The sequence below is a fragment of the Triturus cristatus genome, chromosome 10, assembly GCF_964204655.1.
Source record: "Triturus cristatus chromosome 10, aTriCri1.1, whole genome shotgun sequence".
NCBI classification, from domain to species: domain Eukaryota; kingdom Metazoa; phylum Chordata; class Amphibia; order Caudata; family Salamandridae; genus Triturus; species Triturus cristatus.
In genome coordinates, this window is record NC_140593.1 from 88,064,607 (window position 1) to 88,077,917 (window position 13,311).

A 13,311-nucleotide genomic window follows, 5' to 3' on the forward strand; every position below is an offset into this window, starting at 1 on the left:
TGTGTCTTACCAGGACCCGTGAGGGGTGCGGGCGGGTTCGGGTCCCTTTCCTCCTCCGGGGTCTTTTTGTAGAATGGGGTTAGTGGGGCGACAGGCACACTGCAAGTTGGGGGGGGTCTTTGGCCCGCAGGGGTGCAGGGTGGGGGGCGTTGGACTTGGGGGGGGGTCGGGGGGGAAGAGGGGTTGTTTTGTTGTGTGTTTTTTGTTTACAGGGCGAGGTATTGATTTTTATCCATATTTGGGAACAGTGCTGCGGGCTGGGGGCCTCTTGATCTATTGGAGGGGATGGGGGGAGACGGGTTGAGGCTTATGTCGTGGAACGTCAATGGGTTGGGGGACCGTATTAAGCGGGGTGTTGTACTGCAATATTTGCGTCGTTTGACTCCTGATGTGGTGTTTCTCCAGGAGACGCATTTGGTCGGCAATGTCTGCCATGCGATGAACAGGGGGGGATACCGCCTCGTAGCCCATTCTGGTTTCACGACTGGCTCCAGGGGGGTGGGCATTCTCCTGCGAACCTCCCTTCCGGTGGAGATCACGAGGATAGTCTCGGATGACAGAGGGCGCTATGTGTGTTTGATTGGGAGGTGGGAGGGGCAGCCCCTTACCCTGGTTTCGGTCTACGTCCCCCCGGGCCTCCAGAACTCCACCTTTACTGACTTGGGTCGAATGCTGCTTGACCTTCCGGACGGCCTCCTGCTCATGGGCGGGGACTTTAATTCTGTTGTTTCGGGTGAACTGGATCGTCACCCACCGAGGACCCTCCCCGCTGCCCAGTCATGGCTGGGTGGGATGTTGGAGACCTTCGGCTTGGTGGATAGTTGGAGACTAATGCATCCGACCCAGTGTCAGTTCACCTTTCATTCGGGGGCGCATGGGAGTCTCTCCAGGTTAGACTACTTCCTTATGCCCGCGGCGCAGACTGGTCGGATTCGAGAGGTCAGACACCTGGCGCGTGGTATCTCCGACCATTCTCCGCTGTGGCTTCTCTTTGACACCGGGTCGCGGTCCGCAGGGCGGATAGCTCCCATTAACCCCTGGTACCTGCGGGACCCTGTGACTCGTGACAGCCTGGTTAAGGCCATGGACCACTACTTCAGTGAAAACGAGGGGTCGGTGTCGTCTGCGTTGTCCCTTTGGGAAGCCTTTAAAACTGTGATACGCGGACACGCCCTCGCCCAGATAGTGGTGGCCAAGAAGGTTGGGAGCGAGGTGGTGGTGAAGCTGGAGACTGACATCTCGGGGCTGGAGTCGGCCTTGGAGGCGAATGTTACTCCGGACGGGCTACATGCCCTTAGCCTGAAACAGTTCGAATATAGGTCCCTGGTCACTGACGCGGCCAAAACTATGTATAGGGAGCAGCAGGGCCGATTGTATGACGCGGGGGACAAGGCGGGAAAGTTGATTGCGTGGCTGGACAAAAAGGAGAGAGTGAATCGTGTGGTCCCCGAGTTGCGTGCTGCGGATGGTGTGTGTGTGACTGAGCCGGATGAGATTGTGGAATGCTTCGCTGACCACCTCCGGGCGGTGTACTCCCCGGTGACCGACAGGGATGAGGATGACTCTCGCCTCCTACTGAGAGATATTGCTCTGCCCGGCCTGTCCGTTGAGGACCGGGAGCGGCTGGACGCCCCCTTATCGTCGGATGAAATAGCGACCGCGATTCGTTCCCTTCGTTCGGGCAAGGCTATGGGTCCTAACGGTCTGCCCATTGAGCTATACAAATTGCGTCCTGATAAGCTTGCGCCCTTCCTCAGCCGCATGTTCCGCGACTCTCTTGCGGCGGGTTCCCTTCCGGCCGACCAGCGCTTGGCCACTATAGTCGTTATCCCCAAGGAGGGCAAGCCGCGTGACCGCTGTACTTCTTACCGGCCTATTTCACTGCTCAATGCGGAGCCCAAAATCCTGGCGAAAGTCCTGGCCAATCGATTGTTGAGTGTCGTGTGCGACCTTATTCATCCGGACCAATGCGGCTTTATCCCGCACCGCAACACCGCTCTTAACTTGCGGCGTCTGCACGGTGCCCTTGCCAGGGCGGAGTTCCTCTCCGAACCGGCCGTGCTGGTTTCTTTGGATGCCACGATGGCATTTGACACTATTGAGTGGCCATTCCTCTGGGCCGTCTTGGATAAATTCGGCTTTGGAGAGGGATTTATTGGCTGGGTGAGGCTCCTTTACACGGGACCCATGGCTCAAGTGGTGGTGAATGGGCGGGTCTCTCGGCCCTTTGCCCTTGGCAGGGGCACGAGGCAGGGGTGCCCGTTGTCCCCGTTGCTTTTTGCTCTCGCCCTGGAGCCACTCGCTGCCTGGCTCTGTTGGGAGCCCTCGCTTAGAGGGATCCGGTGGGGCCCGGGCTTCGAAGATCGGGTCTCGCTTTATGCGGACGACATTCTCCTGTATCTCACCTCACCGCGGCAGTCACTCAACGTCCTCTTTGACGTTCTGACCTCCTTTGGGAACAATTCGGGTCTCACGATCAATTGGTCTAAATCCTGCGTTTATCCCATCTCTGGTGGTCTTCCTCTCCTGCCGCCTCGGCTCCCGATTCAAATATCTCTGAGCGGCTTTAAGTACCTGGGGATATACGTTTCGCTGGACCCGGTGGCTCGCTATGAGCAGAATCTCCTGCGTCCACTTCGGCGACTGCGGGAGGACACGGCCCGGTGGTGCAGGCTGCCCCTGTCCCCGCTGGGTCGGGCCGCGCTGTTTAAAATGATGTCCCTTCCCAGGTTCCTCTATGCACTCCAGAACTCCTTCGACGTTATCCCAGTGGCCTACTTTCGAGAGGTGGAGAGCCTGCAGAGGAGACTGGTGTGGAACGGGCGGGCGCGTATTGCTCTTGCCAAGCTCACTCTCCCCTGGTATGACGGGGGCATCGCGCTTCCTGACATTCGCAGGTACTATTGGGCCTCGCAGCTATCGGCCATTAACCACGCCACTTATGCGCCCGGCTTGAATCCGGCGTATGAGATGGACAAGTTCCTGCTTCCCGGCGGGAACTACAACAGGGCACTTTATTCTCGCCTGGCTGGCCGGACCCTTACGGGTCCTACTAAGATTGCTGTGCGGACCTGGAGGGCTGCCACTGCGGCCATGGGCTGGAGTGAGCGATTAACATGTGCTACTCCCTTGTTTGCCTCCGACCGCCTGGGCAGCTTGTGGACCACCAAGGGGTTTGACCAGTGGGACACGATTGGTATCAGCAAAGTGGGAGACCTGTGGCACAAGGGCGCGGTCAAGACTTTCGCGGTGCTCCGGGCCGAATACGAGCTGACCGACAGGGAGTTCTTCCGCTACGCCCAGGTTCGACACGCCCTGCTCTCGGTCCTCGGGGAGGGGACCAAGATCCCTGTTTCTTCGCCCCTCGAGGACCGCATACTTGACGGACATGTCCCTGATAGTACTATTTCTTTAATTTATAAAAAATTGATTAATCACCGGGCGGACCTCCTGGTGCGCCTTCGGGAGGCTTGGACTGGGGATGGGGTCGAATTGGACGACGAAGATTGGCAGTCTGCACTGTCGTCCCCCAAGGAGGTTGCCATTCCGGCTCGTCTCCGGTTGGTACAGCTCAAGATTCTCCACCGGGTGTATGTGACGGGTCCGCGCTTGGTCTCGATGGGATTTTCCGACGACGGGCTCTGTAAGCGAGGCTGTGGGCTCAGCGCCACCTTTCTTCATATCCTTTGGGAGTGCCGCGAGGTGGCGGACTACTGGCGCCGGGTCCACACGGTTATGGGACAGGTCACTGGGGTTGTGCTGCTGCCGGAGGTGCGTCGCTGTGTCCTGAATGTGTGGGAGCCCAATGACTACAGCGCGGCTCAGACTCGGTGGGCGGCCCTAGGGAACATGATTGCCAAGAGGGATATAGCGCAACTTTGGGGCGCTCAACGGCCGCCCACCGTGTCAGTATGGAAGGAGAATATGGACTGGTGTATGTTTAGGGAGAAGACAGTGTATGTGGCCCGTGGCAAGCCGGGGGCATGGGGTAGAATTTGGGGGCAATGGAACGCATATCGCGGAGGCATCTGTACGCCCCCCCTGGTAGACACTGATATTGCCATGTCCCCCTGACCCTTGATGGCTCCTGGCGCTTTTTGTAACAACTACATTTGGACGTTCATCTCCCTGGACCCCCTTCCCCCCCCCCTCCGTCCCCGGCCTCCCGGTACTCCTCTCTTTAGCGGATTGCTCAATTGTCCTGACTGGAGTCTCCCGGGGGGAGCCTGACCCGCACTGGTTTCCCTCATAACTCGCCTTTTGTTTTTATTGTTTTTCCCTTTGTTTTTGTTATTGTTGGACTGACGCTTGCTGTTCTTCGAGAACTATCTTGAGCCACTGCGGGGCAGTGCCCTGGGAACTGATTGTAGCCTTGATATGTGTGTATTTCCTCATGTACCTAGCGGCCGGCCCGGGTGGTTGTAGGCCCATACTTGTAACCGAATTATTGTTCAATAAAAAAAAAAAAAAAAAAACATTTACAAACAAATCCAAGGCACCGCAATGGGCACCTGCTTCGCCCCCAGCTATGCCAATCTGTACATGGGCTGGTGGGAGGAGCAGGTGTCCCAAAATTGGGAAGCTCAGGAAGATAAGATCGTTATATGGGCAAGGTTCATAGACGACATATTTTTAATTTGGAAAGGTGATGAGGAGTCAGTTTTAACCTTCATTGACTCTCTCAATAACAATGACAAGAACTTACAATTTACCTCCCAAATTAGTGAGTCTATGATTGTATTTTTGGATGTGGAGATTTTGGTTTTAAACAACTCATTGGTTACAAAATTGCATAGAAAGCAAACAGCCGGAAACAGTTTACTCAATGCTCAGAGCGCTCATCCATCCAGCCTGATTCGAAGTATCCCCTATGGGGAACTAATCAGAGCAAAGCGCAATTGTAGTACCACTGAAGAATATGAACAAGAGAAAATTGTAATGAGCATAAGATTCAAACAACGTGGTTACTCTGATAAGATAATCAAACAAGCGATCACCAAGGCAGATTCATTAATTAGATCTAATCTCTTACACTCTAAACCTGTATTACCTGAATCTAAAGATTCTGTCAGATTTATTACCACTTTTTCAAAAAATGCTTTTCAAATCAGGAAGCTTTTTGAGAGAAGTTGGCATATCTTAAAAAGTGATTTGACTCTAAGTGAATATTTAAATGATTCACCACAGATAACTTTTCGCAGATGTCAATCCTTGAAAGATGAATTGTGCAATAATATGATCAGTGCCAAAAATACGGGTTTCCAATCAACATCAAGTGGTTTTGTTACTTGTAAACGATGTAAGGCGTGTACCCAAAATGTAGATTGCAAAAAACTCAGAGTATCAGGCAACAAGAGAGATTTTGAAATCAGAGGAAATTTCAGTTGTAAAACCGATTATTGTGTGTACTGTTTAATTTGCTCATGTGGTAAATTGTATATAGGTAGCTCGATACATCCAGCCAAGAAACGAGTCTTAGAACATCTACGCGCGATTAAAAAACATGATATGCAGTACCCTGTAGCCCGTCATTTCTTTAATGTACATGGGCAAAATGAAAAACTTTTATCCTATGTCGTTATAGATGCAATTGTACGGCAAGACAGAGGAGGTGACAGACAGCGCCTTTTAAGACGCCTGGAATCAAGATACATAATCGATCTTGACACTATGATGCCCGAGGGACTCAATTCGAGTGAAGAAATGGCTGTACACTTATGATAATTGGAATTGTTGTCAGAATCATGTGCTGATCTATTTTCTGCTTATTTAGATGTTATCTTGCTATTAACACATATATTTTTGTATTGTGTTTTTTGATGTATTTAGAACTACTTTAGGATAAGGGATCTTAGCCTGTGCAGTTAAAATGAATTTTTATTGAGGTGGATGCCTCTATTTCCCGTAATGTAGGACAATGTTAAAATGTAAAAGATGAATTGTTTAAGAGATTTCAACAGCAATTGATTACTGACATCAGTTTGCATAGATAATGAGCCCAATGTCATTTTGGCCCACTTGGGCGAGACTGAATGATGTAGGTTAGTAACAGCACCGAAAGAACATAACACTTGTGCCTTAAGTCAACACCAAGATCAAGTGAAACGTAAACTTATTGTGGTTTAAAGTTCCTTGAGTTGATATTTTTGTGTTGATTATAGAAGGATATCGTTTTTCATGCGCAGTTGTGAAAAGATTTAATATGAGTACCACTCACGAAATAGGTGGTTTAATCGTGTATATAACTTAATTACGTGATTAATTGCAAAAGTTTGAGACAACTTTATTTTAAAACGTGATCAGTCGCATCAGACTGAATTCCTTCTCTGGCATTGTGATTCAGTGTAACTAAAGCCCACTTGGGCACGAAATTCAAATTGTCAATAATGCTTTATTGACAATTAGCGATTGACATTGAACTCAATTTTCCGAATTCACGATGAATATATTACATTGCCAACATAAAATGTTGCGATATTGTTTTGTTTTTGTAACTAGGTCTTAATATTTTATTCATGACCCATGTTATGCTGTTGTATCTCTGAGAATGCGCATTAACTTCGCTTCTGTTAACAACATGCCAAGATGGCGCTTGTATTTATAACATAATAACATTGTATTAATTCAGTCCTACTTTTATGTCAGCCTTTTGAGGCAGTATGTAAACAGGGAAAATGAGACTGCCGCCATACCGTGAAAAAGCTATCAAGCGAAACGCGTTGGTGAGGCGTGACACAGCCCAATAAATCCTTTTCTAACGAATCCTGAGAGTCCTGGAATTTCTTTCGGAACTACGAAGGTGTGCGTGTGGAACATATATATATATATATATATTTTAACCGTGAACTAGACTGGAAGGTATCGGAACGCTTTACATGGGCACCATTTGCATTACAGATGAACACATTCATTTTCGGCACGGGGAAATGAAGGGATTTGCCCCGAATCAGAGGATGCTTGAGCCTCCGTCAGGCTGGAACCTGGTTCCTCAGCTCCAATGTCGGCCGCCCTAGTACTTTAAGCCAGGCTCTGTCCCTGCGTCTAAAGAAAAGAATCTATCAGTCTGTAACGCAACTTGTGCTGGTGTAAATCGCTGTGATACCTAAAAGAAACGCGGCCCATAGAACGACACCTAAAAATACTGTGAAAGGCACCACAAAACCCAGCTAAATTAAGGGACTTAAAAAAAACATTTGATGCATCCATGTATGCCTTTCTGTCCAAGCCACCCCCCTTTCAGGAAACACTCTCCCCATGGAAAAACGCCGGCTAAGCAGCATGAAGCCCAAAACCTTTCACTACGAGCTACCTTTGCATCCTGGGAAATAATGAACCAGAGAAAGGAGAGACCCTCTCCTACCTTCCAAATGTCATTGGACCCCTGGTGCTCTACTCCCTAAGGCAATCCGTAGATCCGGCTCCACAGGGACCACTGTCGCCTTAGTGCAGCAGGTGCAGAAGCACCAGGGCCCCCCGTGGCCCGACAATTGCTCCCCTTTTGCACCCCAAAAGGAGGGGGCACCTCTTGCTTGCACCTATAAATCTCGCAGCATTGCTAATACCAAAGATTTACTAATACATTATTGCCTCTTGTCTAGCAGATCTTATATGGCAAAGAGGGTACAAGTTCTTCTTTCAATTATGCTCCAGTTACTCCATTAAAGTCCAGGACCTCTCGAATGTTGCCGCCTGAGGCTCCGTCTTGTGCTTAGTAGTGAGGGTGAGGAGCAGTGAGAAGAGGGGAGGCCACAGGAGACGACCGGCAGGCCCTCACCTCCCTACTTACACTACACGCCCTGAAAACCTATCAGCAGTGCAGGGGTATGCTGGGGCCTATCATAGTACAAAGTCTGTAGTGCCTCCTGGTGCATGACACCCGCACCCGTGCACGTTGCCCCTTATCTCCGTGTCTTATGCAACCTAGCGTTCAGACCCACACACGCACACCATGTTCTGTCGGGGGAGCGCCATGCTTAGTGCTTCAGCAATAAAAGCACTACATCTACCACACATCTACAACATCACTATCCTAGGGCGGTCACTCCTCGATATTCGCTTCTACCACCTAATGCCCTCTGCACCTCTACCCCTGCCCCCACGCCCCATTGTGCCATCTCACCATAGCACCTTATCAAATGCCATGGTAACCACTTCCTGCATTGCATTCTATGGTCTCCAATCACAATCGCAGGCAGTAGCCCACCCCTCTCCCCTGGACTGATTCCAGCTCTTTCTCTGAACCAGGCAAAAGGTCAGAAATTATCCGGCCTCGTCAAGATGCAGTCATTGGTTCCGGCTGATCTCAAGAGCTGTTGGCGCCCCGAGGCATGCTTCAACTCGTTGCTCAAAATGAGGTAATGTGAACCTGTAAAATCGCCAATACTAACACAAAATGTGCTGCATTATGATGCAGAATTTGCCTTTTCTTTGTGCCTAATTTAACGCATATTTTCAGTGGCTCTACTGGTACGTAATGTAAATACCAACTCTGGGGCACTCGCCATTTTAAATGCTGCAGCCTGCCACTGCACCACCTGTTATGCACTCCTCCACTGCACCTATGTGTCATTGAAGTGAGCAGTGCTTGTAGACATTAAACCTAAATGAATGTCACAAAATACCCATAATCCAACACAGCTGTTAATTAGCTAATAAAGGAATTTTCCTCGAGGCACTGCAAATTTAACATGACGCCTGGCCACAGCATCGCTGCTCGCTTCCTAAGTTTTCAGCTGTCACTTCTAAGTTTAGAAAACATAGGACATACATTAAATGCTAAATCAAATTGTGGATGAGAACCTAATTTCTAGGGATATTTTTCTGTCAATATCTTTGTCTCTTATGCAGTTTCTATAGTTCCACTATGTCTGCTGGTTTATATGTTGTGGCTCTGATCTCAAAAAGAAATTCAGAAACAGGGATTAGACATGGCATATAATTACAATTGGGCTTAAATTCTGTGAAAGTAAGATTTAGAACAGGAGAACCGATATGTCAGCCTAAAAACAAAAATCAAAGTGTGAAGCACAATACTCGTACAGCATTACTGGCCTCCTTCTGCCTCCACTGCACTCCACTCCACTCCACTCCACTCCACTGCACTGCACTTCACCCCACTCCACTCCACTCCACTCCACTCCACTCCACTCCACTGCACTCCACTCCACTCCACTCCACTCCACTCCACTCCACTGCACTCCACTCCACTCCACTCCACTCCACTCCTTTCCTGCCTTTCTATGATACTATCTTCTAGTCCTCTTTTCTCTCTCATTCTTCTCCATTCCATCCACGCTCTAACACATTATGTCCTTCCTTTTCATCAGATATTACTTGCTTACAGTCGCTTCATTCCTCGCTCCTTCTCTTCCTTCTCTTCCTTCACTCCTTTCACTTTTCCTTACCTCCTTCCCTTCTCTTCATTACTTATATCACCCCAACCCCACTCTTCTTCTCCACATACTCCCTGTCCTTCTCTTTCACCAATTCCTTCTTTTGTCTCCTTTCATTTTCTTCCTTTGCTAAACCTCTTCATACACAAACTCCCTATCCCTCTCATTCTTACTTTCCGTGTATTTTATACAGCTCTGACCCCTATCTATTCACCATACCACATATTTACAACACACGAAACACGACATACCACAGAATTCCACCTCACACAATTCAACAACTAATAATTCCAATTCAAACCACATAATTCCACTTCAAACAACATCCATCCACTCCACTCCAAACAACTAAACATAAATAAAAAAACTAAATCATTTACAACGCCAAAAATTCAAACTTCCACAAATGCGAGACCGATTGCATTGCAAATGCTTGTTAAACCATAGCTGCCCAGCACTTTTACAGGCGGGAACATTTTATTAATCTGCCCTGCTGGCTCCGTGGGAATCTTGTCGATAGTGGACATGGGTGGAAGCAGCATTGAGTGAGAAGGAAACTGTGTGTAGGAAAGAGGCAATCAGGGCGGTGCACGGAGCCAACGGGTACATGTAAAAAGCATTCTTCAAGAATAAGAAACACAACTTGCCTGTGTCGTCTGTATTTCCATATGATAGGTCCCCAGACCCTGCAGTGAGAAATTAAAAGTACAAATTTGACTTCAGAAGTGGATGAGGGTCACGGATTTCCCGTGTGAGTGAGCATAAGGTGACAATATTTGCTTCCACAAATTATTCTTTGCAATCTGTAATTTGAATGATACACTTTGGCCTGGAAGGACATGGTTCGAGCTTGCCGCGCACTCTTCCCGGGCTAGTAATCATTCTGTGACAAAGGGGGGGGGCAGAATTTTCCAGGTTTCCAAACAGATGGGCATAATGATGGCGTCACCTGCACTACCTTTAGTCTCTTGATATCACAGAAGAGCACATGACATGAAATTATCACCAGATCTGATTTGTTTTCTTTTATTCTATTTTTTCACTCTTTCTTTTATTTGAGGATTTTCGACACCTCATTTTAATCTTTTCCCTTCCTCGATTGCTTGGTTTGGTTTAATTGTAACCTTTCATTCACCCTGTACTGGTATGTGCGTATATAACATGCGGAGACGAGATATTTACAGATTACAGTCGTACATCATGTTTATACTGAGCATCGCAGAAATTATTGCACTTCTGTTAATGGAACAGTTACTGCAAGACTTATCATTTTGTGTTGCACAGTAAAAATTGAGAAATCAGAAATCATGTAGATTATATTTTACATATACATAAAGAATTATGCCTGAGGCGAATAATACAGAGACGAAGCAACCCAATTGTAGTGGTCGAATGACAAGCCAGGACGGGAGCCCGAGCAGTCCCAAAGTGGCACAGTGAGATCTGAGTAGAACCTAAAAAATGAGCCATTGTAGGAACCCGATCGAGACAGGGCGAGATAACCTGCCCTTCGGATTGTAAGGTGTACTTTGGCCGTGAACGCCAAGAGTGGGAGACCTCCCTCTTCATTTAGGTTTTTTTCATCTCAGGCATAATTCCTTATGTCGTGATGATGGTCCCAATACTCTGTGAAGGGATCGAAACGTCATTGACAAACATCACTATGACTCTTAAGACTGATATATAATTTGATATGTGAGCATTGATACTTTCTGCAATATGTGACATGATGTTCTTGTCTTCATTAGGGTCACATGTAAAATGGCGGAGTCTTAAAGGTTTCTGACCTTTTTTCTATTGTGCTTCCCACCTCATGAATGTGTTATATGTTTTAATAAATGCATCTGAAACTCCATTTGGACAATTAACATAGATTTCATTATATCTCTGTGCAATTAGTTTTAAGGTATTTCATAGTAAAGGACCCTTGTTCCTCAAAATGCTTATACCCATGGTCCCTTAAATACTACTTGGCTCCCCCGCTCCTTAGAACACAGCCAAGCATGAGCATAACTAGCCCTAGTGGAATAGGGGCAGCGCCATTAGTGTCCAGCAGTGTTAGGGGCCCCGCTGCACCTGATTATGGATTATTTGTACCATCAAAACAGCTTTCATTAGGGCCCCTGACAGCTTACTATGCTGCTGCAGTCAAGCTGAGTTTAATGCAGTTTTTTACAACCAATGCACCTCCTGGAATACCCTGCTCAGTGGTGGATGCAAGGCGAGGTGTCTTTATCAGCAAATGTTTTTTTAAGTGCCGTTGATAAATGTTCACTATGAGCTACACCTATAAACAATGATTTAATTCCCAGAGTCCACGTAGAAACTAAAGAGTTCAAACCACAAGGGCGTGATTACAATGGAAGGCTATTCCTGGATTTCCCATTGGTCATCCATTGTCACGGAAAGAAACGCAGGGAATTTCATTGAATTCCAAAACTTGAGTATGGCAGTCATACAAGATGTACATATGGTAAGCATCAGTGGCTGGAAGTATAAAGAACATCCACTGACTGATGTGAGCACGCACCAGGAAAACTCCAAAGACCCTGGGGAATATCTATCAAGGGTTTTGTGTCGCCCTTGTGCCACGCAAGCGGTCACAGGCTGACACAAAATCTATTATGAGATTTACCAAGCCAGGCCACTGAGGCATCCCATGGGTGGAGCGTGGGTGTTCCCACACATCCACCCATGTATTCTGAAGCATTCCCAGATTTACCAATACTGGTAGACCTGGGAATGAATCCGAATCCTACGCCTTCACAGGGGAGGCGCAACGAGAAGACATAGCTTTATTTCTCCTCCTTTTTCCCTCTTTACCTTTTTGTATGTTTGCTACATTTTGCAGCACACATAGAAAGCGGAAAAAGCCTCAGAGGATTGTTTTTGTGCAGGAAGGTATGCCTTCCTGCACAAATACAATCCTGCCTGTCACACATGCGGCCTTGCACCATGACGCAAGTGTGCCTGCTTTGGCACTAGGCAGCCGTTTGTGCACCTGCGCAGGCAGAGGGCAGGAACGCACCATATCTTGAAAGACATGGTGAATTCCTGCCCTCTCCCTTTGATGCAGCGCAGCAAGGCGTCTTGCTGTGTTGCGTTGTGTGAAATGATGATAAATAAGTCCCCTGTGAGGGTTCAAGAAGTGCACGTTCAGATACCCATAAACAAATGCTGCTAGTACTGGGATACGTATATACACATTGTACTTCTAAAGTACCCATCAGCTCTGCCAAATATCTAGTTTAACTTGCATTAAAGCACAAACTGAACCCTGTTTTTTAAAAGTTCTGCCAGTTCACGACAATCCTGCAGTAACAATTGCAGAGAGTTGTACAGAATGCGATACTCCAATAGGAAATATTTCCAATCCTTAGGCACTGATTGCCCTTCAGGCACTGAAGGGCGCTAACAGCATTTGAGCCCAGGCACGCCCAAACTTAGGAATGGGAAGACGAGAAAAAAAATTCGAACATTTCTTACTTACCCAAGAGTATGAGAAGGAAAAACAAAGCACAGCTGAGATTCTTCATTAGAAGCCCTGGTCACTCTTCTTGGATGGCGCCAGATCTCTCCTGTGTGACCACGATCAGAAGTCAAGGGGTGCTGTGAGTATGTACACTTTTTATGTCCCTGCACTCGAGTGTCAAGCTTTCACCAAATATTGCAGATTACGTCACTTCCTTTTCACTAATAGCTTGTAGAAGGCAAGCCGCATCTCATCTTGCTAGAACAGCCTCAACACAGGAAGAAACAAAGGGCAAAGCCTGTTGACTGAGACACCTCGGGAGGCGGAAGGCGGAAGGCGGGGGCGATTGTTCACAGCCACACTAATTGCAGAGGAGCGTCGCCCCACTGGTCAAAGTCAGTCACAGAAAAATAAAATGATAATAAAACAATAATATCATTTTATTTT

The 13,311-nt window shown here is 47.7% G+C and overlaps 1 protein-coding gene and 1 long non-coding RNA gene across 2 annotated transcripts in view; one reads left to right on the top strand and one right to left on the bottom strand.

Moving 5' to 3' along the window:
- Positions 1-6,703, top strand: part of LOC146788895 (uncharacterized) — a 151,778-nt gene extending 145,075 nt beyond the window's left edge. The window contains exon 3 of the long non-coding RNA XR_014969720.1: positions 5,585-6,703. This is a non-coding gene — a long non-coding RNA (uncharacterized LOC146788895). The remainder of the gene's footprint in view (positions 1-5,584) is intronic.
- The window catches only part of LOC146788896 (receptor activity-modifying protein 1-like), an 85,560-nt gene extending 72,491 nt beyond the window's left edge, over positions 1-13,069 (bottom strand). The window contains exons 1-2 of the mRNA XM_085629953.1: positions 12,883-13,069; positions 10,040-10,078 (exon numbers count right to left, since the gene is read on the bottom strand). Of these exons, the coding sequence (XP_085486079.1) occupies positions 10,040-10,078; positions 12,883-12,928 (85 nt within the window). The 5' untranslated portion in view covers positions 12,929-13,069. The remainder of the gene's footprint in view (positions 1-10,039; positions 10,079-12,882) is intronic.
- Between the last annotated feature and the right edge of the window lie 242 nt (positions 13,070-13,311).